Raw genomic sequence first — 24729 nt, forward strand, 5'->3', positions numbered from 1 at the left:
CGAGTAGGTCTGAGCAGACGGAATCACTTAGTGGAGGAGCGACTTCACTGGTCGCTCCTCCACTAAGTGATGATTAATGAGGAGATGATCCTCTTAATGGATCCGCCGCTCACCAAACCGACAGGGACTCGTTTTCAATCACTCAGCCCCCCCCACAACACCGAGCTTTTCTGCCCACGCAAAGTTCTTAATAGTCATCAAAAGTGGACACACGAGCAAGTGGCCAACTAATGGATGCTGCGGCGCTCGGCATCACAACACGAGCCTCGGCCGATGTTTCCCGAGCGTCTCCGATCCCGAGCGGAGTCGAAACCCCCCCCCGTAGATCCCATTGGAGTCTTTGGTCGAGTTGGAGGCGAGGGGTGCGAAGGAGGAATAATCAAATACATCTCAGCATCCCTCCCGTCCCTGCGCCTTGGGGTTTCTGTTATTCTGGATTAAATGCAAGGCATCGGAGGTAATTCGCATGTGATCGGCACGAGCCTATCGTTTGAATACGTCTTTGTGTGTGTCCGTGTATCGCCGTGCGTCGGACGTGTGGACGCATTGTGCTGACGGGTGCGTGTTCCAGTGTTGCGGTGTGGCCGGATCGCACAGCGGGGGAGGGGGGGGGGGGGGGAGAGGCGCTCCCTGTGGGGTGGGGATGGGGATGGGGAGTCTCCCCTCCGTGGGGGAACACGACCTCCTGCTGGAGGGAGGGGGGGGGGACCGGCTCGGTGTCTCTCGGACGGGGTTGTTGGACGCGGCATGCGAGTGCGTTACGGTGCGTCTCTCTGTCGGTAGAGCTGAGACGCCTCTGTGTATGTGTATTTGTGTCTGTCTGTCGGTGTGTGTGTGTGTGTGTGTCTGTTTGTCGGTGTGTGTGTGTGTGTGTGTGTGTGTGTGTGTGTGTGTGGAGGGCTGTGCTGCAGTATCAGCTGTTCTGTGAGGGATAGCCTCGTCGCGCGGGTGTTTTCTCGCCTCGCGCCACCGGGAACACCGTCACCGGGCCGCTGGGCCTACGGACAGACTGACGGGTCGACACGGTTAACGCTTTTTATATCAATCGATGCGCTGGGAGTCGAGTCGATTCATGGTGAGCAGATCTGGGAACGGCGGAGGCGGGGGGGGGAATTCATTTTATTTCCGGTGATCATGTAACCACAGCACAGCCATTTGCAACAATGTGTGTGTGGTTGTTTGTGTGTGTGTGTGTGTGTGTGTGTGTTGGACTATCCTCTTCCTCCTTCCTCGTGCCCCCCCCCCCCAAACTCCCCCCCATCTCACTCTCGTGCTGCAGACCGTTCCTCTCTCCCGTTCATTCCGGTTACGGGACAGACCCGCTCAGACGCGCGCGACACGCCCATCATGTCGCACCGGCGGGGCTGCGCGCGAGAGAGAACAACGAGGAGACGATAGCGCTGGCGGTGTGCTGCGCGAGGTGGCGGGATGTCGGGAGAGAGAGAGAGAGAGAGAGAAAGAGAGAGAGGGGGTAGGGTGGGGAGAGAGAGAGAGAGAGAGAGAGAGAGAGAGAGAGAGGGGGGGTGGAGAGAGAGACCGCGAGAGAGAGGGAAGAGAGAGAGAGAGAGAGAGAGAGAGAGAGAGAGAGAGAGGGGGGGGGGGGGGTGGAGAGAGAGACCGCGAGAGAGAGAGAGAGAGAGAGGGGGGGGGAGGGTGGAGAGAGAGAGAAAGAGACAGAGAGATCGGTAAATAGAGGGACTTGTTATGTTCACTGACAATAAGTTAGCGGTCAGTTAGCTAGTTAGTTAGCCAGCTGGCTAGTTAGTCGAGGTTGGTTCATTACTTTATTAGGTTAATCACGATGCTAAGTTAGCTAGTTAACCGCTCCGTTGGTCAGCTAGCTGGTTAGCCAGTTCGCTTGCTAGTTTGGTTGAATAGCTAAAAGCTAGCTAGTCAGTTTTTTTCAATTTCTTTGTTATAAGTTTGGGTCAGTTTGTTTATTTGTTTGTTAGTTAGCCAGTAAGCTAGTCAGCCAATCAGTTGGTAAATTAGGCAGACTGTTCAACCCGCTGATAATCTAATTTGCTAAATAACTCTGTGATGTCCAGTCCAGTGTCTGGTTCCCATGGTGATGCAATGTGTCTGGATGTCACTCAGACTTGCGTAGTCGTAGTCCGGCCTCCTCATTGAGTTCCTGACTGCTGGTTGGTCCACTCAGGGAAGACAGAATGCTCTCGTGGCTGATTGGACGAGGCAGGAAAGACTGAGTGCTCTGGATGCTGATTGGACCAGATAGAGAAGACTGAGTGCTCTGGATGCTGATTGGACGAGGCAGGGAAAGACTGAGTGCTCTAGATGCTGATTGGATGAGGCAGGGAAAGACTGAGTGCTCTGGATGCTGATTGAACGAGGCAGGGAAAGAATGAGTGCTCTGGATGCTGATTGGACGAGGCAGGGTTTTACATTAATGCTCTTTAGGGAGATCTCAGTGGTTGTGATAGGGGATCTCTGACCTGTCACTTATCCTCCCATACTATCAGGACTAACAGTGTGTGTGTGTGTGTGTGTGTGTGTGTGTGTGTGTGTGTGTGCGTTTGTACTCTCTGTGTATCAGACTCGAGTGATCAACTATAGTTCATGTTTATGCTCAGTGCTTCTTCCAAACTGGACTACTCTACTCTACTTCTCTCTCTCTCTCTCTCTCTCTCACTCTCACTCTCACTCTCACTCTCTCTCTCTCTCTGCGTCTGTCTATCCTAAGAGAAAGGAGGAGGTGGTGGGGGAGAGGAGGTGAATGGGGAGGTGAGGGAATGAAGGGGGGATGAGGAGGTGAAAGCTGACAGCAGTAAAACTTTGCCAGATATCTGTCTTGTCCTTCTTCCCAAAGGGATGATTTGGTACTGCTGTCAATATTCTCCCTCCTTCTCATCCTCACTGGCCTTTACTGCTCTCTCTCTCTCTCTCTCTCTCTCTCTCTCTCTCTCTTCCAGTGTGATTAAGTGGACTTCGGTGTCCCAGGGGGAAGATAGAAAGGAGAGAGCTAGAAAGAGTGACAGCTAGAGAGAGAGAGAGAGTCAGAGGATCAATACAGCTAATCACTATAGTTACTATACAATACTGTGCCATCCTGTGCTGTACTATATTATACTATCATCCAGTGTCCTATACTGAATAAGAAACTCATCCTATCAGTTCTTGCTAATGCTAATCAAGGCAGCAACCATCTCGTCCTCGGTTCAATGTGACTTCATGTCGCTCTAAACTGTTCGGGTTGTGTGTCACTGTTTTAAAATGTTGTGTGTTTCTGTTTCACAACCCAGATACGCCGTAGCCAAGATGACCCTGATCCACCGTGCATTCATTAGCATCCTGTTCAGCTCTGGTAACACAAACACACACAACACACACACACACACACACACACACTGATAGACGCACACATGCATTCGTGCACCAATACACACGCACACATGCACACGCACACACGCTGTCACACACCCACACAAACAGACACACATGCACACAGGCCTACACACACACACGCACAGACTTACACACACTTACTTTAGAGAACAAATGGGGAAACCACCGACAGGTAGACAGACAGGCATACAGGCATACAGGTAGGAAGACAGACAACTGTACATACCACTTTACAGGCAGACAGTGACTGGGTTGAGGCCCGAGTGAGGAAAGGTTTTGGTGGCAAAGGGCCGAATAGGGTGGGAAACCCTATGGCCGAATATAGGGTTTCCCACCCATAGAAATATAGAAATATAGTCTCATCCCGGGTCCTAGTGTTTATGTTCCAGAAATATAGTCTCATCCCTGGTCCTAGTGTTTACGTTCCAGAAATACAGAATTATAGTCTCACCCCGGGTTCTAGTGTTTATGTTCCAGAAATATAGTCTCACCCCGGGTCCTAGTGTTTATGTTCCAGATATATAGTCTCATCCCGGGTTCTAGTGTTTATGTTCCAGAAATATAGTCTCATCCCGGGTTCTGGTGTTTATGTTCCAGAAATATAGTCTCATCCTGGGTTCTAGTGTTTATGTTCCAGAAATATAGTCTCACCCCGGGTCCTAGTGTTTTTGTTCCAGAAATATAGTCTCATCCCGGGTTGTAGTGTTTATGTTCCAGAAATATAGTCTCATCCCGGGTTGTAGTGTTTATGTTCCAGAAATATAGTCTCATCCCGGGTTCTAGTGTTTATGTTCCAGAAATACAGAAATATAGTCTCATCCCGGGTCCTAGTGTTTATGTTCCAGAAATATAGTCTCATCCCGGGTCCTAGTGTTTATGTTCCAGAAATACAGAAGTATACTCTCATTCACAACAGGTTTAGAATTCAACACACAGATATGACCATGGAAGGGTCTCTATGAGGATAAGGAGTGAGGGATGTAACTCCTTGTGTCGACGGTTGTTGACATTGTCTTTGTCTCTTCTCCACAGTTCTATCAGTGTCATCAAAAGGTAAACTCTCTCTCCTGATTGGCTGGGATGCTTTTTTTTACTTTAATGTCCCATTAGGGGAAATGAGCTTTCAAGCTTTAATTATGTGAACGTTTCCCAGACCTGGCCAGAGTAGAGATCTAATTAACCTTGTCTCGCTCTCTTTCTCCCCTGTTCTCTCTCTCCCTCCCTCACCCTCTCTCTCCCTCCCTCATCCTCTCTCTCTCCCTCCCTCGCCCTCTCTCTGCCTCCCTCGTCCTCTCTCTCTCCCTCCCTCGCCCTCTCTCTGCCTCCCTCGTCCTCTCTCTCCCTCGCTCCGACTGATCCGATCTGCCTGCCTGTCTGCCTGCCTGTTTATCTGTCTGTACATCTGTCTGTCTGTCCGCCTGTTTATCTGTCTGTACATCTGTCTGTCTGTCTGCCTGTTTATCTGTCGGTACATCTGTCTGTCTGTCTGTCTGCCTGCTAATCTGTCGGACTGTCCTTCTGACTGTGCCTGTCCACCTACCTGTCTGTCTGCCCGCTCACCTACCTGTCTGTCTGCTGTCTACCTGTCTGTCTGCCGTCCACCTGTCTGTCCATCCACCTGTCTGTCCGCCTACCCGTCTCTTGTCCTACCTGTCTTTCGGCCCACCGGTCTGTCCGTCCACCTGTCTGTCCACCTACCTGTCTGTCCACCTACCTGCCCGCCGTCTACCTGTCTGTCTGCCGTCCACCTGTCTGTCCATCCACCTGTCTGTCCGCCTACCCGTCTCTTGTCCTACCTGTCTTTCGGCCCACCGGTCTGTCCGTCCACCTGTCTGTCCACCTACCTGTCTGTCCACCTACCTGCCCGCCGTCTACCTGTCTGTCTGCCGTCCACCTGTCTGTCCACCTACCTGTCTGTCCGTCCACCTGTCTGTCCGCCTGCCCGTCTCTTGCCCCACCTGTCTGTCTGTCTGCCCGCCAGTCCCCGGCGACGCGGCCCGCCAGGAGGGCAAGGCGGCGTTCCTCGGGGAGGACGCCCACATGGCGGTGCCGGGGCGGGGTGGCGAGGTGGCGTTGCGCCCCGAGGCCAACGCCTCCGGGGAGGCCATCCTGCCGCAGCATGGCCGCCTGCCGGCCCGGCGCGCCCACCTCACCCCCGCGGGCCACCTGGTGCCGCAGGACGTCAGGGATGAGGACGAGGGGGAGTACACCATCAGGGACCCCCGCGCCCAGCTGCAGCCCAGCACCCCGCTGCTCAACGTCAGGGGTACGCCCGGGGGGGGGGGGGGGTGCCTCCCCGTGTGACGTCATGACATGATGATGTAATGCCGCCATGCTGTCACAGTAGCTGTGTTCGAAATCGTTCCCTATTCACTCGCTCACTATTCCCGATATAGTGTTTATGATATAGTGCACTGTATAGGGAGCGGACAAACGAGAATTCCGTCACTACGCTGAACATTTCTAAACGTCTTTTGCGTCAGTAAGTGTGCCGGGTATTTGTGTGACGCAGACGGACGCGCCCACATCATGTAAACAAACCGGGCACCCACGAGGAAAGCTGGAGGTTGTATTGATGTTGAAAGTTACATTTCCTTGTCCAAGTTTTTTTTAATTAATTTAGAACGTTAAATTTTCTATGTTAAATCCCAAATAAATTGTTGAAATTTCTAGACGAAAGCCGGAGACGCCATCATTAAATGGGTTTGTTTTCGCGGTTATTCAGCTTCTTCTTCTCCTCCGGAAAAACACGGCCGCATTGCATTGTGGTATACGGGAGTAACATGTAGGGAACATCGTATGTTCACTAAAATTTTGGGTATTTTAAGTCCACTTTATAGTGCGTGAAATTTACCACTGAGTATTCGTACACCACTACAAAATGGCGAGCACCCTATATAGTGCACTATATCCGTGATGGGGAACGATTATCGAACGCAGCTAATGTGTCACTGTGACGGTGATGTAGTCTCACGTCGTCACGGCGATGTCGTCACGGTGATGTCGTCACGGTGATGTCTTCGCGGTGATGTCGTCACCGCGACGACGGGAGACGACATCAGCGTGGCGTTACAGTGATGTCGTCTCCCGTCGTCACGGTGATGGCATGACGTCCTCTCACGTGAGGACGCCGTGCGACGTCATGATCCCGCGTGACCTCAGGCTTGCGTGTGATGTCACGCTGAGACGATGTCACATGTTGTGCTGGTATCCTGTGCCGTGATGATGTCGCGGGGGGGCATCCGTCACCAGCGCGGTCTCCTCCCCTCTCTCTTCAGCGGTGGATCCCTGGGCTTTGGTTTAACGAAAGGCCCGAGTGTGAATGTGGTTCTGAGTTGCTGTCTGCTGACCCTCTGTGTCCAGACTGCGCCGTGGAGACGGTGGTGAAGTACGGCGACACCTACCACTTCCCCCTCAGCAACATCCAGGGGCCAATCACCCTGGAGTTCAGGTGAGCCCCGCCCCCCTCGCGGTGGTCTCTGTTGCCACCCAGTCACCCTACTGATTAAGGTTTTGAGGCTGAATGTAAAGATGTAAATGTTGACCGTGGGCGGGGCCTAGCTTAAACCCACCGCTGGGTGTGTCCTTTAAAAGCCTCTTCACGGTTCAGTGCGAGTTCACCTAGACTCTGCATAGTCTCCCCCCTACTCCCCCCAGACCCCTCTCACGCACTTATCGTATGTTGTACGTCTTGGCAGTTACACATAGTACTTGGCATGGTGTAGCGTCTTATCCTAGCTCTCTCTGGTGTATACGGGGGACGGGTTAACCTGGTGATCGTCGGTGCTCCTCCTCCCCCCCCCCCCCCCCCCCCCCCCACCCCGCACAGACAAAGCCCCCTGCAGCCCAACGGCAGCCTGCTGCTGGAGGCCCCCGAGGCCCCCGAGGGCCCCGAGGGCCCCGAGGCCCCCGAGGGCCCCGAGGCCCCCGAGGGCCCCGAGGGCCCCGCCCTGGTGCTGTTCAACCAGACGTCTGTGGCGGGGGGGTACGCCGGCCGGCTGCGGGTCGGCGACAGGAAGGTGGTCCTCCACGGCGTCACCATGGCGGACGAGGGCAGCTTCACCGTGCGGGACCGCGACGGGAAGGTCCGGGCCCGCAACTGCCTCAACGTCATCAGTAAGCCCCCCTCCCACCCGGACGTAGCCGGCTGGGAGGCCTTACCTGTAGAGATAGGAGAAAGATTAGAATGTAAATACAACTAGATGCACTGTCAGTGGTTGGGAACTCTAGGTTGAGTCTTAGATGAGTAAATGCCGTCCTCCCTCTCTCTCCCTTTACTCCCCCCTCCCACTCTCCCACTCTCCCTCCCCCCTCCTTCCTCCTTCCTCCTTCCTCCCCCCCCCCGCCCATCAGAGCACGAGGACTTCATCCAGCTGCGCTACGGTGAGACCCTGCGTCTGGACCTCCACCAGCCCCCCTCCCGGGTGAGTGTGAGCTACACCCCGGCCCGGGACCAGCGGGCGCGGCCGGTGGTGGAGCGGGGGGCGCTGGCCGCGGCCCTGGACCCCCTCCTGGAGGGCCGGCTGAGCCTGGAGGGCTCCCGGCTGCTGCTGAGGAAGACGCGCGTGGCGGACCGCGGGATGTTCCGGGTCACCGACCTGGAGGGCTTCACCGTGGCCGACGCCCACCTGCAGGTGGACGGTGAGGGGCGAGTGTGTGTGGGCGTGCGGGTGTGTGTGTGTGTGCGCGTGTCTGCGTGTGCGCGCGTGTGTGTGTGTGTGTGTGTGTGTGTGTGTGTGTGTGTGTGTGTGTGTGTGAGGGAGCAGGCAGAAGGACTGCTTCAACTCTAGCTTATTACGGCTCTTGTCCCTTCTCTCTCTCTCTCTCTCTCACTCTCTTTACCTCTCTCTCCCCCCCACCTCCCTCTGTCTCTCTCTGCTGTGTGTCTGTCTCTCTCCCTCCCTCTCTCTCTCTCTCACACTCTCTCTCTCTCTCTCTCTCTCTCTCTCTCTGTGTATCTCTCTTTCTCGCTCTCTCTCTCTTTCTCTCTCTTTACCTCTCTTCCCCCCGCCTCCCTCTCTCTCTCTCTCTCTGCTGTGTGTCTATGTCTCTCTCCCTCCCTCTCTCTCTCTCTCTCTCTCCGTGCTATCCCTCTATGTCTCTCTCTCTCCCTCTCTCTCTCCATGCTCTCCCTCTATGTCTCTCTCCCTCCCTCTCTCTCTCTGTGCTCTCCCTTTATGTCTCTCTCCCTCCCTCTCTCTCTCCGTGCTCTCCCCCTATGTCTCCCTCCCTCCCTCTCTCTCTCCGTGCTCTCCCTCTATGTCTCTCTCCCTTCCTCTCTCTCTCCGTGCTCTCCCCCTATGTCTCTCTCCCTCCCTCTCTCTCTCCGTGCTCCCTCTATGTCTCTCTCCCTCCCTCTCTCTCTCCGTGCTCTCCCTCTGTCTCTCTCCCTCTCTCTCTCCGTGCTCTCCCTCTATGTCTCCCTCCCTCTCTCTCTCCGTGCTCTCCCTCTATGTCTCTCTCCCTCCCTCTCTCTCCGTGCTCTCCCTCTGTCTCTCTCCCTCTCTCTCCGTGCTCTCCCTCTATGTCTCTCTCCCTCTCTCTCTCCGTGCTCTCCCTCTATATCTCTCTCCCTCCCTCTCTCTCCGTGCTCTCCCTCTATGTCTCTCTCCCTCCCTCTCTCTCCGTGCTCTCCCTCTATGTCTCTCTCCCTCCCTCTCTCTCCGTGCTCTCCCTCTATGTCTCTCTCCCTCTATCTCTCCGTGCTCTCCCTCTATATCTCTCTCCCTCCCTCTCTCTCCGTGCTCTCCCTCTATGTCTCTCTCCCTCCCTCTCTCTCCGTGCTCTCCCTCTATGTCTCTCTCCCTCCCTCTCTCTCCGTGCTCTCCCTCTATGTCTCTCAGCCTTCAAGCTGTCCAACCTGTATGTGGTGATCCTGTCCCTGCTGGGTCTGATCGCCCTGCTGCTGGTGCTGTGTCTGCTGTCCTGCCTCTACAAGGTTCACCGCCGCAACCAGAAGAACAGGAAGCTCCTGCTGCTCGCCCAGCAGGCCGGCAAGGGCGACGGCCACGCCTTCAGACAGGTGGGCCGGCCCACTGTTTGGCCTCACGCTTTGATTTTTGTTCATTCATCGTGCGCTTTTATCCCGTGTATTCATCTTGCCCTTTGATTTTTTTGGTCTCCGTTTATTTATTTTACGCTTTTATTTTGTCGTATCTGTTTATTTGTCTTGCGCTTTTATTTTGTAGTCTCTGTATTTTACTTTCTCGTTTATTTTGTAGTATCTGTGTCTAACTTGCGCTTTCATTTTTGAGTCAAAATTTTAACTGGTACTTTTATTTTGTAGTCCCCCACTAATTTATAGGGTCTGTATTTCTATTTGGGCTTTTATTTTGGAGTGGACATATGGTTTATCTATTAGATTGTAAACTCAAACTTGCAGGGAAACAAGGTCCCTATCAAACGTGCTATATCATCGTTTCCTTAGAAGAACGTCTCAAGTATAGTAAGTAAGTTATGTATAAGGGAAAGGATAGAAACAAACCTAATTATAGCCTTTAAAGTGCTGGCTTGATTTGTGTTTCGTGTCTGTGACTGACTCCATCCACCATTCAAAACTACGTTTCCATCAGCCCCGGCACCCATCAACCTGTAGTATCGACCTCTCGGATGAATTTATATGTGTCTCATTCAAAGGCAGTTAAACATTCAAGGAGCTCACATTAGGACTGATTGATGGGCAGCCATTTAGAAGTCAATGAGAAGATCATTACGTTGCAGTTTGTGGTTTGACTGCCGACGTTTTAATCCATTAAATAAACAGTTTAAAATAATAATCTTGAAGATATATTACACATAGCAACATCTAAATACTGTGCTTTTATGGTAGGCACAGAGATCTGTTTGTTTATTTGATGCAACAACTCAGGCTAGGCTAGGCTAGGCTAAGGCTAACGCTGGGGCTAACGGCGTGTGCGTTGCATTGTTTTTTTAACTAGCCTTAGGTCATGGGCTCAGGAAAGGCTAGGCTCAGGCTAGGCAAGGCTAACGCTGTGGCTAACGGCGTGTGCGCTGCATTGTTTTTTTAACTAGCCTTAGGTCATGGGCTCAGGAAAGGCTAGGCTCAGGCTAGGCTAGGCTAACGCTGTGGCTAACAGCGTGTGCGTTGCATTGTCTTTGGTTGTGACCCTTTAGGAGCAGCAGCAGCATCCGGTTCCTGGTGAGAAGATGTTGTGATCTGGCCTCCCCTCCTCCTCCTCCTCCCCTCCTCCTCCTCCTCCTCCTCCTCCTCCTCCTCCTCCTGATCCTTCCCCTCCAACTACTCTCCTCTTCCTCCTGCTCTCTTTTCCTCTTCCTCCTGCTCCTCCTCTTCCTCCTTCTCCTCCTCTTCATCTTCCTCCTGTTCTTTTTCCTCCTTTCCTCCTCCTTCTCCTCCCCTCCTGCTGTTCCTCCTTCCTCCTCTCCCTCCCTCCCTCCCTCCCTCCGTCCCTCCCCCCGGCAGGTTGTAAACCCGTAGTAATCACAGTAGTTATTAGGCCCTAATAACTTTGTGTGGTGTAGTAAAGTATGTGCAGTATCTGTGTGTGTCATTTGTACCGTGTTTCAAAGAGCACACACACACATGCACATATCTTTGGACTAGGTGTTGTGGTGTGTGTAGAGTCCCGGCTATTTCACCGTATTGTGTGTGTGTGTGTGTGTGTGTGTGTGTGTGTGTGTGTGTGTGTGTGTGACGTGCGGTGGTGTGTGTGGCTGTGTGTGTGATTAGTCTCAGGCCGCGGTGATCTGCTCCTCTGTAACCAGCTAAACATTCAACATGCATTGGAGCCGTGTTTCTAGAGCCGTGTTTCTAGATCCATGTTTCCAGAGCCGTGCTTCTAGAGCCGTGTTTCTAGAGCCGTGTTTCTAGAGTGTGGACCAGCCGATCACCTGACCTGGCAATGTCCTCTGTTTTTGCTGTCTGGACATTGTGTGTGCGCCCCTTCCGTGCCTTTTCTGCGTGTCTATTCGTTTGTGTGTTTGTATTTTTGTGTATTTCGGTTTATTTGTGTGTTTCTGTTTTTTTTTGTGTTTCTGTTTATGTGTGTGCTTTCTATTTGTTTGTGTGTTTCTGTTTATTTGTGTGTTTCTGTTTGTTTGTTTGTTTCTATTTATGTGTGTGTTTTTATTTATGTGTGGTGTCGTGTAACAGTGTTTCTGTTGTTTTTACTGCTTGTGTGTCCGAGTTGTGTTACCGCAAGACAGCTGTGTGTAATGTGACATGATGTGATGGTGCTCATGGATTTAATCATTCACACACTAACACACACATACACTCACACACACACACACACACAAACATGCACGCACACACACACACACACACACACACACACACACACACACACACACACAGAGGGAGAGATCTCTCTCCCTCCCTTCCGTCCCTATTTATCCAGTGTTAGCTCCTCCATCATACTTAACTTCCTCTTCCTGTTGGGCGGAATCCATCCTGCTCTGGCGGCGGCGCGCTAATTAGCAAACCCAACCGAACGCTTTTATTACATTCTTATTGTACAAGTACACAAAGTACACAAGAGTAAAATTCTAATGCCTGGTACCTCAACAAACACGTAACAGCAACAATACAATATAAAGTAAATAGAAATTTAAAAATATATAAAATAAGTAAAAATAAGTGAGAAAAATAAGCAAAAAGAAGTAACAGAAATATAAATGTAAATGCCTCTTCCCTGAGCCATGTCACATTATACACAGGTCACATTTGACATCCTATACGGGTGTGTAAGGCTTCGGTGCAGTTATATGTGTGTGTGTGTGTTTTCTGTGAGTGTCTAATGATGTTTAATGATGTTGTTGAGATAGTTTTGTGTTCCTGTACCTCGCCCGAGAGCAGTGGCATTAGCTAACCGCTAACGTCAGCTAATGCTGCTTTGGACATGCTTTGAGATCCCTTCCTTTGTGTGTGTGTGTGTGTGTGTGTGTGTGTGTGTGTGTGATTGTGTGTGTGTATGTACTTCTGGGTTGGTGTGTATGTGCGTTTATATGTGTATGTGTGTGTGTGTGTGTGTGTGTGTATGTTTGTTTGCATGTATATGTGTGTGTGTCTGTATGTGCGTGTGTGTGCATGCATGTGTGTGTCTCTATATGTGCGTGTGTGTGCGTGTGTGTGCGTGTGTATGTTTGTGTGCATGTATATGTGTGTGTGTCTATATATACGTACATGTTTGTGTGTGTGTGCGTGAGTGCATGTGTGTGTGTCTGTATGTGTGTGCGTGCGTGGGTGCGTGTGTGTGTGTGTGTGTCTATATATGTGCGTGTGTGTTTGCGTGCGTGTGTCTCTATATGTGTGTGTGTGTGTGCACATGTTTGTCTCTATACGTGTGCATCGGTGCGTGTGTCCGTCTCTATATGTGCGTGTGTGAGTGCGTGCGTGTTTGTGTCGCTATGTGTGTGTGTGTGTGCGTGCGTGCGTGTGTGTGTGTGTGTGTGTCTCTATGTGTGTGTGTGTACAGGTGGTGCAGGACGCCTACACCCGGTTCACTGAGGAGTCTCAGATGCAGTCGTCCTGGGAGGAAAACCCCACTGAGAGCACAGAGGTCACCATCAAGGTCAGTCTGGGACCTGGGCGGGGGGGGGGGAGGGCCTCCTCTGTAGGGGGGTCCTGTGTCACGGTGTTGGCAGGCCGTTACTGCTCTGTATGGTGTCTGTATATGTGCGCCCTCTGGAGGCTGTATCAGGGCATTGCAGCGCTAGGGAATATTATAGACTGAAGGGGACGCCCGGGTCACCGGCTGATGCTCGCAGCGAAAGACAAAGAGAGAAAGAAAGATAGAAAATATTATTTTCTTCTCGTCTCCTCTACTCTCCTCCCCTCTCCTCCTCTCTCGTCTCCTCCCCTGCTCTCCTCCCTTTCCCCCTCTCACTCTCCTCCTCTCCTCCTCCTCTGTTGGGAGTATTTTTGGGCACTGAGGGTTTTTCAAAACAAGAACTGGCAGGGAGTTAAGGAGAAAGTGTGCGCTCGGTTGTCTAAATGGAAATGGTTGCTACCCCAGTTGTCGTATAGGGGAAGAGTTCTGGTTGCCAATAGCCTGGTCGCCTCGACTCTTTGGCATAGACTTATTGCTCTGACGCCACTGAGAGGCCTGATGGAGGTCGTTCAGCGAGTCATCCTTGGCTTTTTCTGGTCTGGCCGGCACTGGGTCCGGGCAGCAGCCCTCTACCTGCCTGTGGCTGAAGGAGGGCAGGGACTTATCAACATCCAGTCAAAAATTGCTTCTTTTAGACTACACAAAGACTGCTGTACAATTGCGGCCCAAGCTGGTTTGATGCAGCTCGACTGCTGCTGAAGAGAGCTGGGCGATTGGGCTATGATAAACAGCTTTTCCTTTTACAGCTTGAGGATGTGGACCTAACTGGACTGACACCTTTTTACAGCTCGGTATTGCAGGCATGGCCGATTTTTAAGGTCGAACGTGCCACAAATGAGACCCCGGGCATGTGGTTGTTTGAGGAACCTTTGTTTTTTAATATATATATCAGTGTTAGACTCAAACACTGCAGTCTGCCAGCCTGCGAGCCTTTCTTAGAGAGGCTGGCTGCACCAAACTGGGCCATCTGAGGAAGATGACGGCAACATCTGTGGAGGCCTTGAGAGAGAGAAGCAACATCACCTCCATCGGGTTGATCAACAGAGTGGTTCGAGGAAGTCGGTGCTGCCCTGCGACTACCCCTGAGAGCATTTGCGCAAAACCGCACTCTGTGTGACCAGTGGAGCGAAGAGGGAGAGTACAGTTTCCCCTCTCTGTCTATCACCCCAGTTGTTGGGGAGTGGCAGGAGGGAGCAGGTCAGCTGCTGTCTCTCACAACCCCGCACCTGGAGAAGTTTCAGGCTGCAGGGAAGAAGGCAGCATACCAAATCTCCTCTAAGGTTCTGAACCTGCGCTCTTTGCCAGGCATGAAGGAGTCGAGGTGGACTGAGAGTTTTTGGTCCAGACGTTTCCCCGAAGGGCAGCTGGCGGTCTCTGTACAAGCTGCCCGTTGAAGAGCGGACAGCAGACCTCCAGGGGAGGATTGTACATGGAGCAATAGCTACAAACAGATACAGAGCGCACCTGGGTCCAGAGCAGGGGGAGGAGTGTATTTTCTGCTCTCAGATTGAGACCCTGGTGTATTTATTTGTTCACTGTCCTCGGCTGACAGTACTGTTTGAGCTTTTAAAAAGGTGGTTTCAGGGTCTAGGGGAGAATTTTTCTTTTGGTTTGTTTATTTTTGGCCCGAAATACTGTGCACAGAAGAAGAGTGTACACGCATTGGTGAACTTTTTATCTGGTTCTGCCAAGTTGGCCATCTGGCTGACACGCAGGAACCGGGCTCAGAGTGTCGGTAGTGTGGAGCCGGTGCTGGTTCTGAAGGGACTGCTGAAGGCCTGACTGAGGGTGGAACATGCTTATTATCAAATGATGGACAATATGCAGGGCTTCAGTCACATAGGGGCTGTTGGAGGGGTTTTATGCTCTGTGGGGGGGGGCGGAGAGCTGAATGTAAGCTTTTGATTAGAGAATTTGATTTCTGTGTCTGGTTGACAGGTTTGTTGTGTTTTAGGGTGTTTCTCTTTTGTTTTTGTTTTGCTCTTAAGTGATGATGTGACAGTGATCTGGTTTCTCCTTGCAATGGTGCAATAAAGGGATTTTGAAAACCTCCTCTCTCTCCTCCCCTCCTCTCCCCTCTCCCCTCCCCTCTCTCTCTCTCCCCTCTCTCATAGGGTCTGGAGGTCTCTCACCCCTCTCTCTCTCTCCCCTCTCTCACAGGGTCTGGAGGTCTCTCGCCCCTCTCTCTCTCTCCCCTCTCCCTCCTCTCTCTCACATGGTCTGGAGGTCTCTCGCCCCTCTCTCGCTCTCCCCTCTCCCTCCTCTCTCTCACAGGGTCTGGAGGTCTCTTACCCCTCTCTATCTCTCCCCTCTCTCACAGGGTCTGGAGGTCTCTCACCCCTCTCTCTCTCTCTCCCCTCTCTCACAGGGTCTGGATGTCTCTCGCCCCTCTCTCTCTCTCCCCTCTCTCTCCTCTCTCTCACAGGGTCTGGAGGTCTCTCACCCCTCTCTCTCTCTCCCCTCTCTCACAGGGTCTGGATGTCTCTCGCCCCTCTCTCTCTCTCCCCTCTCCCTCCTCTCTCTCACAGGGTCTGGAGGTCTCTTACCCCTCTCTATCTCTCCCCTCTCTCACAGGGTCTGGAGGTCTCTCACCCCTCTCTCTCCTCTCTTCACAGGGTCTGGAGGTCTCTCACCCCTCTCTCTCCTCTCTTCACAGGGTCTGGAGGTCTCTCGTCCCTCTCTCTCCCTCCCCTCTCTCTCCTCTCTCTCACAGGGTCTGGAGGTCTCTCACCCCTCTCTCTCTCCCCTCTCTCACAGGGTCTGGATGTCTCTCGCCCCTCTCTCTCCCTCCCCTCTCTCTCCTCTCTCTCACAGGGTCTGGAGGTCTCTCACCCCTCTCTCTCCTCTCTCTCACAGGGTCTGGAGGTCTCTCACCCCTCTCTCTCTCTCTCCTCTCTTCACAGGGTCTGGAGGTCTCTCGCCCCGGCCACTACCAGGCCCTGCCCTCCTATAAGGAGGCGTTGGAGATGAGCGACTCCGGCGCCGAGTGTCCGTCCATGGCGCTCCCATTGGACAGCGATGCCGAGGGCCCGCCCACCTTCGCCTCCAACCACCTGCTATTGGACGGCTGCTCGCCCATCGGTCGCCACGGCGCCGACGGTGTCCAATCGGAGAGCACCGAGGCCCCCCCCGACCCCGACCCCAGCGACCTCGCCACCCCCGACTCCGCCCCCGCCGCCCCCGCCGCCGTCCAATCGCCCGTCTCCGCCATGAGCGCAAGCCCCGCCTCCAACGCTCGCTCGCACGCCACGGAGGACGGCGAGGGCGGAGCCGCCGCCACTCCCAACGGCAGCTCGCGGGGGTTAGCGTCGCCGGGGGCAACCTCCCCACCGGGGGAGGGGGAGGGGGGGTCGGGGGCTCCAGGGGAAGGTGGGGGGGGAGCAGCCAGTCAGAGCACCTGATTGGTCGACGTCAGGTTTCCGTTTCCCCCCCCCCCCCCCCCCAAAACCTAGAATAACACAAAGTCATCCGTCACCCTGACGGCTGAATCTGAAGCAGTCTAATCTGGCCTCACAGACCCTTTAAGGATCATACCTAAAAGAATCGCATCCGAAGTAGTTGAAGCTACTCCCATCAAATAAAGTCACACCTAATCTAAAACAATCCAGTAAGAGCAGATCTGATCTGCCGTCATTCAACATGCAGATCTAACCTAGTCCAAACAAATCCAATCCCTAAACTAATGTCATCTAATCCCAGCTAATCCCCGCTCTCCTCTGATCCCATCTCCTCTAGTCTGGTCTGGTCGTACCCTATCTCATCTCATCCTAACCCAGTACAGGGACCACCCCCCCCCCGAGGACAGGGCTCCTACAGGACATGCCTTAAAACAAACCCTGAAGACCTGCCTGCGTACCCCGCCACCCCCCCGGGCCATTGGGAGACTGGACGGCCCCCCTCCTCTCCTCCTCTCCTCCCCTCTCCCCCTCACCTCGACCCGGCCTCCTCTCTCCTCCTCTCCTCCTCTCCTCCTCTCCTCCCTTCTCCCTCTCTATACCCTCTCCTCTCCTCCTCTCCTCCCCTCTCCCCCTCACCTCGACCCGGCCTCCTCCTCTCCTCCTCTCCTCCTCTCCTCCCTTCTCCCTCTCTATACCCTCTCCTCTCCTCCTCTCCTCCCTTCTCCCTCTCTATACCCTCTCCTCTCCTCCTCTCCTCCCCTCTCCCCCTCACCTCGCCCTGGCCTCCTCTCTCCTCCTCTCCTCCTCTCCTCCTCTCCTCCCTTCTCCCTCTCTATACCCTCTCCTCTCCTCCTCTCCTCCCCTCTCCCCCTCACCTCGACCCGGCCTCCTCTCTCCTCCTCTCCTCCTCTCCTCCCTTCTCCCTCTCTATACCCTCTCCTCTCCTCCTCTCCTCCCTTCTCCCTCTCTTTACCCTCTCCTCTCCTCCTCTCCTCCCTTCTCCCCCTCACCTCGAGCCGGCATCGACCAGGACGGACCAAGGAACGTTACCATGGTAACCAATGAAAGCACCTTGGACACCTTCGGTTAAATCAGTAGAAGGACTTAAGACCCAAAGTAAAAAGTAAAAAGTAGAAAAAATTCAGATAAATGAGAACGCTTGGACCGGGTGGCTGACCTCTAGACAATCGCTCTCTTCTTGGATGAACACGAATCAGAACAACTCATTTTGTTTTTTTTCTTCTCCCCAATTGACGACGGGACCCGGGGGTCTGAGGCCCCCCCCCCCCCCCCAAACCGACCACACAAGAACCACATCAACACACTCTTCATGTTCCCCCAAAGCCCACCAGCTTCCACATCACTGCCCTGCCCACCGACATGGCCACGCCCACATCACTGACATAGCCACGCCCACACCACCATCCTGCCCACCAACATAGCCAGGCCCGCATCACCGACATGGCCACGCCCACACCACCAACATAGCCACGCCCACAACACCGCCCTGCCCACCGACATAGCACCGCCCACGTCACCGACATAGCCACGCCCACATCACCAACATAGCCACGCCCACAACACCGACATAGCCACACCCATACTAGACAGATACTCACCTAGGAAACACTGAAAGGTCTTCATTTATTATGCTTCACTATTAAAGGGCCTTAACTTTAGGGATATAAGATCTCCTTTAAGGCTGAGGTAGTGGACACATGTTGATATGGCTACCTCATGATGTAAATTAAATGATGTCAATTTGAGGGTTGCAGGGTTGCAGTTAGGGTTAGCACTGGGGTACAGCTAGGGTAATAGGTGCAGTTAGCGCCGTGCTACAGCTAGGGTTAGTCCTACGGTTAAAGCTGCGGTTAGCGCCGGGCTACAGCTAGGGTTAATCCTAGATTATAGGTGGTGTTAGTGCCATGCTACAGCTAGGGCTAATCCTAGGGTTATCAATTGGGTTAGCAACATTATCTAGGATAGGGCCAAAGGTAGGGATACTAGGGTTAGCGTGAGGGTATGGCTAAAGCTTAGGCTATTTATTATGGATAATGTTGATGCTGGAACTAGGGTTAGCATGATGTTTTGGATTATGGTTGTGCCACAGCTAGGGCTAAAGTTAGATATAGGGATGGATTAATGTAGGGCTACTACTAGGGTTAGTGCTAAGGTTATGGGGTTATGCTTAGGGCTACAGCTAGTGCTAACTAATATTACGGCTAATGCTATGTTCAGCACTAGATGTAGCCCTAACCTTAGCATTCACCCTAGTCCTAGCTACAGCTTGCGCTAGCCATTTAATTAGCCTTAACGCTATGGTTAGCGCTAAGAGTTTGGGTTATGGTTGATCCCTTCAACCGGGAGACGGACACGATAGTCAGGTGTCTAAAGCACAGAACTTCAGAGGCCCTTTGAGAACCATAGGGGTCCTCGCAGGGTGGGGACGTTGTAGCAGCAGCTATTGTAAATAGGTTAGCGAATATTTATCACTGATTAACCGTCACTTTCCAGAGGGATGCTCTTTCGATCGAGTCACGATTCTTTAAAGGTGTTCTTTGATGAAAAACGTACTTGATTACTCACATGCCTGTTATTATTGTATTGTTGCGTAATGCTGTTTTTATTTGGTATCATAAGCAGGGATAACTTGACCTCAATTAGACACAGAATCAGGTCAGGACAATTGGAACCCCCCCCCCCCCCCCCGAAATCAACGTTGATGTTTCTTTCTTTTAATACGAATCCATTGCTAATTGGTTCACCGATAGAGGTCTTCTAACATTGACTTACGTTCATTGGATATTCCAGTTAAAAAGATAGTGACAGCAGTATGAACAACGAAGCACTAAGGCCACGACACGCGTCACAGGGTACGAAGGCCAATCAGCCTCGACCAGGACGCCCCTGCACTCACACATCTCGCCGTATACCCCGCCGCTGTACATAAACGCAGATGTAGTAGCATTTTGCATGTGGATAGAGCATACGAAAAACAACAGCGTTTCTTAATGCAAGACAAATGCAACTTTTTGTACCTCTGAAGGCCTGCGTGTTCTCTCCAACGACGTGTTTACAATAGGTGTAGGAAACCCACATGTTTTACGTCCGACAGGGAACTCTTTTACGCCACTGCGACGACTTGTTTTGGTTTTGTATTGATTTGCACCGAGGCAGACGTGGCCGGGGCCGGTCTTTTTATACCGCTACGCAGGGAAGGGTTTTTAATTCTAGAACGTTGGTGTCCAGCTCACTGTAGGTGGTTGATGTGATTGGCTCACAGCTGATCACATGGCCTGGTTTTGAAGAGGTTCCATTTAGGCCTGCCCAACAGGGTTAGGCAGGGTGGCTAATGGTGAATATTAAAGGTGTTTCTCTTTTGTTGTCTGCTGATGCTGACGTAACGGCAGCGTTTTTGTTGTTTTGGTTTACATTGTGGATTATGTTTACCCGATGAATAGCTTCCGTATTGCCATAAGTCATCATACTAACCTTTTTCTACTACATGAGAATGTTTTTGTACTTTAAAAAACGTTGATAAAACAATTAGTTTTCTAATCGGCATTTAAAAGTTTACGAGTAAGAAACAAAACCTACGACACGAGCTATCAAACATTCTCTTACGGCAAACTGTTATAAACCACACATGAGCTAACACGCTATCGTTAACGGCAGTCCGGTATTTGTTAGAAATAAACACCATACAAGATTTTATTTCCGAAGAAGTGTGAACTTTGCATGAATGCTTGCATCCGATTTATTTGTAGCATCACACGTGAAATCAAAAAGTACTAAAACCCTTGCTGCAATGTGTGTCATCCTAACACTTATAATCACGTCTTCCACGTCCCTGTGTATAGAGGTATATATTTACAGTACCTGCGGCATGCTGTAGATTGCTTGTGGGACACAGTGGCACCTAAAGACAATATATTTACTACTTCTCTGGACTGCATTATGGTGTAGAGCTTGACCCTGGTCTCCAGACACCACCCTCAGTTCTGGAGTTCTTTCTCGCTGGCGGCAGCCTCATGGGAAACCGCAGCTTGTCTGAAAGAAGGCTCAGGTCCTCATAATGTCCCCACAACGTCACCAAAGCGAAAGGGTGTGTGTGGGCTGATGGGCTCTGACCATACTGAACATACTGGGGCCGTGTGTGAAGCCTTGTTTTACTCAATTAAACACAGCCTTGTCTTGAGTCACACTGGTGTTCTTTCATGGGTTGTTTGTGTGTGTGTGTGTGTGTGTGTGTGTGTGTGTGGGGGGAGGGGGGGGCAACACTGACTTTGCTACTGACAGTTTAGGTGTGTGTGAGAGATGGTTAAGTTTATGACGTTAGGTTAGAGGAGGTTAGTTTAGGTTTTAGGTTAGAGGAGGTTAGTTTAGATGTTGGGTTAGAGGTGGTTAGTTTAGGTGTTGGGTTAGAGGTGGTTAGTTTAGATGTTGGGTTAGAGGTGGTTAGTTTAGGTATTAGGTTAGTCATTAAGGTAAGAGATCATTAACTTTAGATATCAGGTTAGAGATGGTTAGTTTGATATTAGGTTACAGCTGGTTAAGAATTGGTACAGGTAAAAGATGCTCACGTTTAGTTGCAAGGTTAGAGATGTTCAAATGTAGGTATTAGGTTTTAGGTCCTATATTGTGGATACTCTCCTATGCATTGTAATCATTGATATCAGTGATGCTTGTAGTAATAGTACTCCTTCCATTAAAGGGTAAGGGTTGATGAAAGACAGAATTTAAATAATATGAAATATAGTTTAAGCAGCATGGATCATCATCAAAGGGTTGTCAGCGGCCTTGTTTTAAAGTTCCTATGCAGTATCTCTCCACAATGTATAACTATATATCGTTTTCAATGACATCAAATACACAGATTGCAATCTACAATGTACTACAATCTACCTCCATATACATAAACAATATGAATTATATCATTATATATAAGATAATAATAATAATAATTATATATATATTATGTGTATTTATTTATTATTATATTTATTATTATATAATTTATATCATATATATATTATTATTATATTAATATGCGCTCATTATGGATGCATGCATGATGTCTTAACGTACATAAAGGATGGACCATCTGCGCTGATCTAATACCCCACGGCTGGGGCGTACATAAAGGACGCACCATCTGCGCTGATCTATAACCCCACGGCTGGGGCGTTCATAAAGGACGGACCATCCGCTAAACTCTTAACAACCCCACGGCTGGGGCGTACCGCTGACGTCACGACCCGCGGAGAAGGCGCCCTGGCGCGCGGCCAACGGGAAGTTGCGTAGGGTTTCGCCCAAGGAAACCTCGAACCGGCGCGCCAAATTTCAAAGGACTTCCTGGGAGGACGGAACGCGAAGAGCCCGTGAGGAGCTAGTGGCCTACAAGGGCGATCAATCTGCGGGAAAACATCACGCATTTCCACGCGTGCACCCGATGCACGCTCCGCACGAGCCGTCCGCGATGTCAGGTCCGCGTTTTGGAGCGCGATTGCTAGATCTGACCGACGCGAAATCCGCCTCTTCTACCCGTGAGTGACAGCGAGCTGCGACTTTCATCGGGGTTGTACTTCTTCTGCCTGCAGAAAGCGGTGACATCGGGACGAGTCCCGGTCCGAAACGGGCTCGGGTCGAGTCTCGTTTGCACTGGGCCGGTTCTTATTGTGTGTTTCGGGTGAAATGTCATCTTTTAACCCCGCAAGACGTCCGGTAGTCGATGCTTGCTTTGTGTGTTGCTTACACGAGTTCGACTTCCATTGGGAGACTGTGTGTGTTTGTGTGTGCGTGTGTGTGTGTGTGTGTGTGTGTGTGTGTGTGTGTGTGTGTGTGTGTTTTATTCAGGATACGTAGCCAACCTATACACTACATACACTACATTATTATTATTATTATTATTATTGCAGTGTTGAACATCGTAATAAATCGATTATTATTCATCGATCAGAGAGTGTGTGTGTTAAACGTTGCCATGTTGTCGATTTCATGCAGAACCTCGAAAAACAAAGAATAAAAAACCTCGTCTTGCACCTCTCTGGTGCGAAACATCTGTTTATAACGCTTCGTAATCCATAATGTAAGACATCATAGCTCCATCTAATGAGAGTCCCTCTGTTCTCTCCTCCAGATCTGACAGTCCGCAGGGGGACAGACGTCAACACTACGATCCCTGATGCCAAGCGGGGTTCGAACCCACAATAGGCCGTTTAAAGTCCTTTCTACTCAACAGTTTTAAACCTAGTTGATCTAGTTTTAATCTAGTTTTAAGTATAAATCTCCACCTTTCAAGGGGGATTTAGTGAGTTTTAAAATCTGGGGTTTCAGACCAGCAACCCCAGAGCTAATAGTCAATTCCTCGGAGACCTAATCCGCAGCCACTCTTCATTCATGTGTTGTGTTTAACTTGAGCGAAAGTGAACGCAACAGATTCAGTCTTAGCAAGGAAGTTTTTGCCACAGGGGAACCACGACACTGCTGTGCCCTGTTGTACAGTAAAGTACATTAAGGTACAGTAAAGTACAGTAAAAACACACAGACGGACCTGAAGGGTGATGCTAGCTGGGCCGCGGCGTCAGCAGAAACGCCTGTCCTGTTAGCTCCACCTAGCTAATGTTGGCTTGGTTAAAAACGAAGCAGAAATTCGCTTATTTTATCTTAGCTTAGCCCTAGCCTCATCAACGATGGATCGTGCGGCCCTATAAGGACCCCCAGGGAGGCGTGGGAACCTGCGATCCGATTGGCCGACCGGGGTCGCGTCGACGGCGGTGGTGGCCGACGGACTTCTCCGATTGACCGGCCCGGCTGTCAGTCATGCTGTCCGGGGTGCGGCCGTGCTTCCAGCTGCTGCGGATTGGCTCGTCGGCGGGGGGAGTAGCCAGGGACCTGTACACCTTCCGCCCGGCGCTGCCCTCCTGCGTGTTCCGGTTAGGCCGCGCCCCCGAGCTCTGTGACGTCACGCTGGAGGCGCCCAGCGTGTCACGCGTCCACGCCGAGCTGCACACGGAACGGGAGGCGGGGCCTGAGCGCGAGGGGGCGGAGCCAAAGGAGCAGGAGGAGGGGGAGGACGATGACGGGGGGTGGACGGTCCACATCAAGGACCGCAGCAGCCACGGAGAGAGAGAGAGAGAGAGAGAGAGAGAGAGAGAGAGAGAGAGAGAGCTGAGAGCGAGAGAGAGAGAGAAGAGATGAGAGAGAGAGAGAGAGAGAGAGAGAGAGAGAGAGAGAGAGAGAGAGAGAGAGACACCTAGAACCGGAGAACAAATTCATGTTTTCTATCACATCTGAGCTCACAACACTCTCTCTCTCTCTCTCTCTCTCTCTCTCTCTCTCTCTCTCTCTCTCTCTCTCTGCACGTACGCTCAGACATCTGCTTACTAACGCACACAAGAGGCAGGACAATAACAGGAAGTGGACGAGCACACACACACACTGTGTTGTCACTACTAAACTAAAGGGTTGATTCTCACAGACTACCCAGAATATAAATGCAAACAACCAATCAGTTCCTTCTCCTCGCTAGGCACCTGGGTCAACGAGGTCCGCCTCCAGCCCGGCGACCAATGGGAGCTCTCGGACGGCGACACCCTGAGCTTCGGCGGCCAATCGGATTCTCCCAGCTCAGAGTTCTACTTCCTCTTCCAGAAGGTCCAAGGTTCGCCCTCTGGACTTCGATGCCATCACGATCCCCAAGGTGAGTTTCACTTTTGGTTTGTGTAGTTTGTGCGTTTGTGTAACGACATCACAAGGTGTGTCAGGGTCACATGGTCCGACGGGTCAGTTGTTGGGCACTTAATACATTTCCATGATGAAGTCATAAGTAAGGAATGAACCAGGATGGGGTGATTCTGCTGTTACCACAGTTAGCAACACTGATCAGATATTAGTTTGTTTAATCTGGAACACTTTTTATATTCACCTCATATAGGGAATAGAGGATAGGATATAGAATAGGATGGAGGATAGAATATAGGATACTAGGATAGGATAGAGAATAGGATAGAGGTTAGGATACTAGGATAGAGGATATGATACTAGGATAGGCCATAACGATAGATATAGGATACCAGAGTAGAGGATAGGATGCTAGGATAGAGGATATGATACTAGGATAGGCCATAACGATAGGATACAGGATACTAGCGTAGAGGATAGGGTGTTAGGATAGGATATAGGAAAGAGATAAGATACTGAGATAGGCCATAACGATAGGATATAGGATACTAGGTTAGAGGATAGGATGCTAGGATAGGATACAGGATAAAGGATAGGATAGAGAACGAGGGATAGAGCTGGATATAGATTAAGGATAGAATATACTAGGATAGGATATAGGAAAAGAGTATAGGATAGAGGATAGGATATTAGGG

The 24729-nt window shown here is 51.3% G+C and overlaps 2 protein-coding genes across 2 annotated transcripts in view; both read left to right on the forward strand.

Annotated features, from left to right (window-relative positions):
• Positions 1 to 355: 355 nt before the first annotated feature.
• Positions 356 to 17758, forward strand: LOC307084825 (uncharacterized protein; the record flags this gene model as incomplete). The annotated part of the gene is made up of 11 exons (XM_079749326.1): positions 356 to 457; positions 3261 to 3322; positions 4396 to 4416; positions 5345 to 5629; positions 6727 to 6814; positions 7193 to 7479; positions 7717 to 8004; positions 9207 to 9385; positions 12819 to 12914; positions 15857 to 16270; positions 17696 to 17758. Exons 2-11 carry the CDS (start codon positions 3277 to 3279, stop codon positions 17756 to 17758), a joined length of 1767 nt encoding a protein of 588 aa, XP_079605452.1. The 5' UTR covers positions 356 to 457; positions 3261 to 3276.
• Positions 17759 to 21753: 3995 nt separating this feature from the next.
• The window catches only part of tcf19l (transcription factor 19 (SC1), like), a gene marked incomplete at its 3' end in the record, with an annotated part of 7131 nt that continues 4155 nt past the window's right edge, over positions 21754 to 24729 (forward strand). The window contains 4 exon segments of the mRNA XM_079749327.1: positions 21754 to 21897; positions 22491 to 23474; positions 23883 to 24010; positions 24012 to 24069. Coding sequence (XP_079605453.1) covers positions 23174 to 23474; positions 23883 to 24010; positions 24012 to 24069 — 487 coding nt within the window. The 5' untranslated portion in view covers positions 21754 to 21897; positions 22491 to 23173.

Source organism: Pollachius pollachius, assembly GCF_949987615.1.
Source record: "Pollachius pollachius genome assembly, chromosome: 13".
Classification (NCBI taxonomy): Eukaryota; Metazoa; Chordata; class Actinopteri; order Gadiformes; family Gadidae; genus Pollachius; species Pollachius pollachius.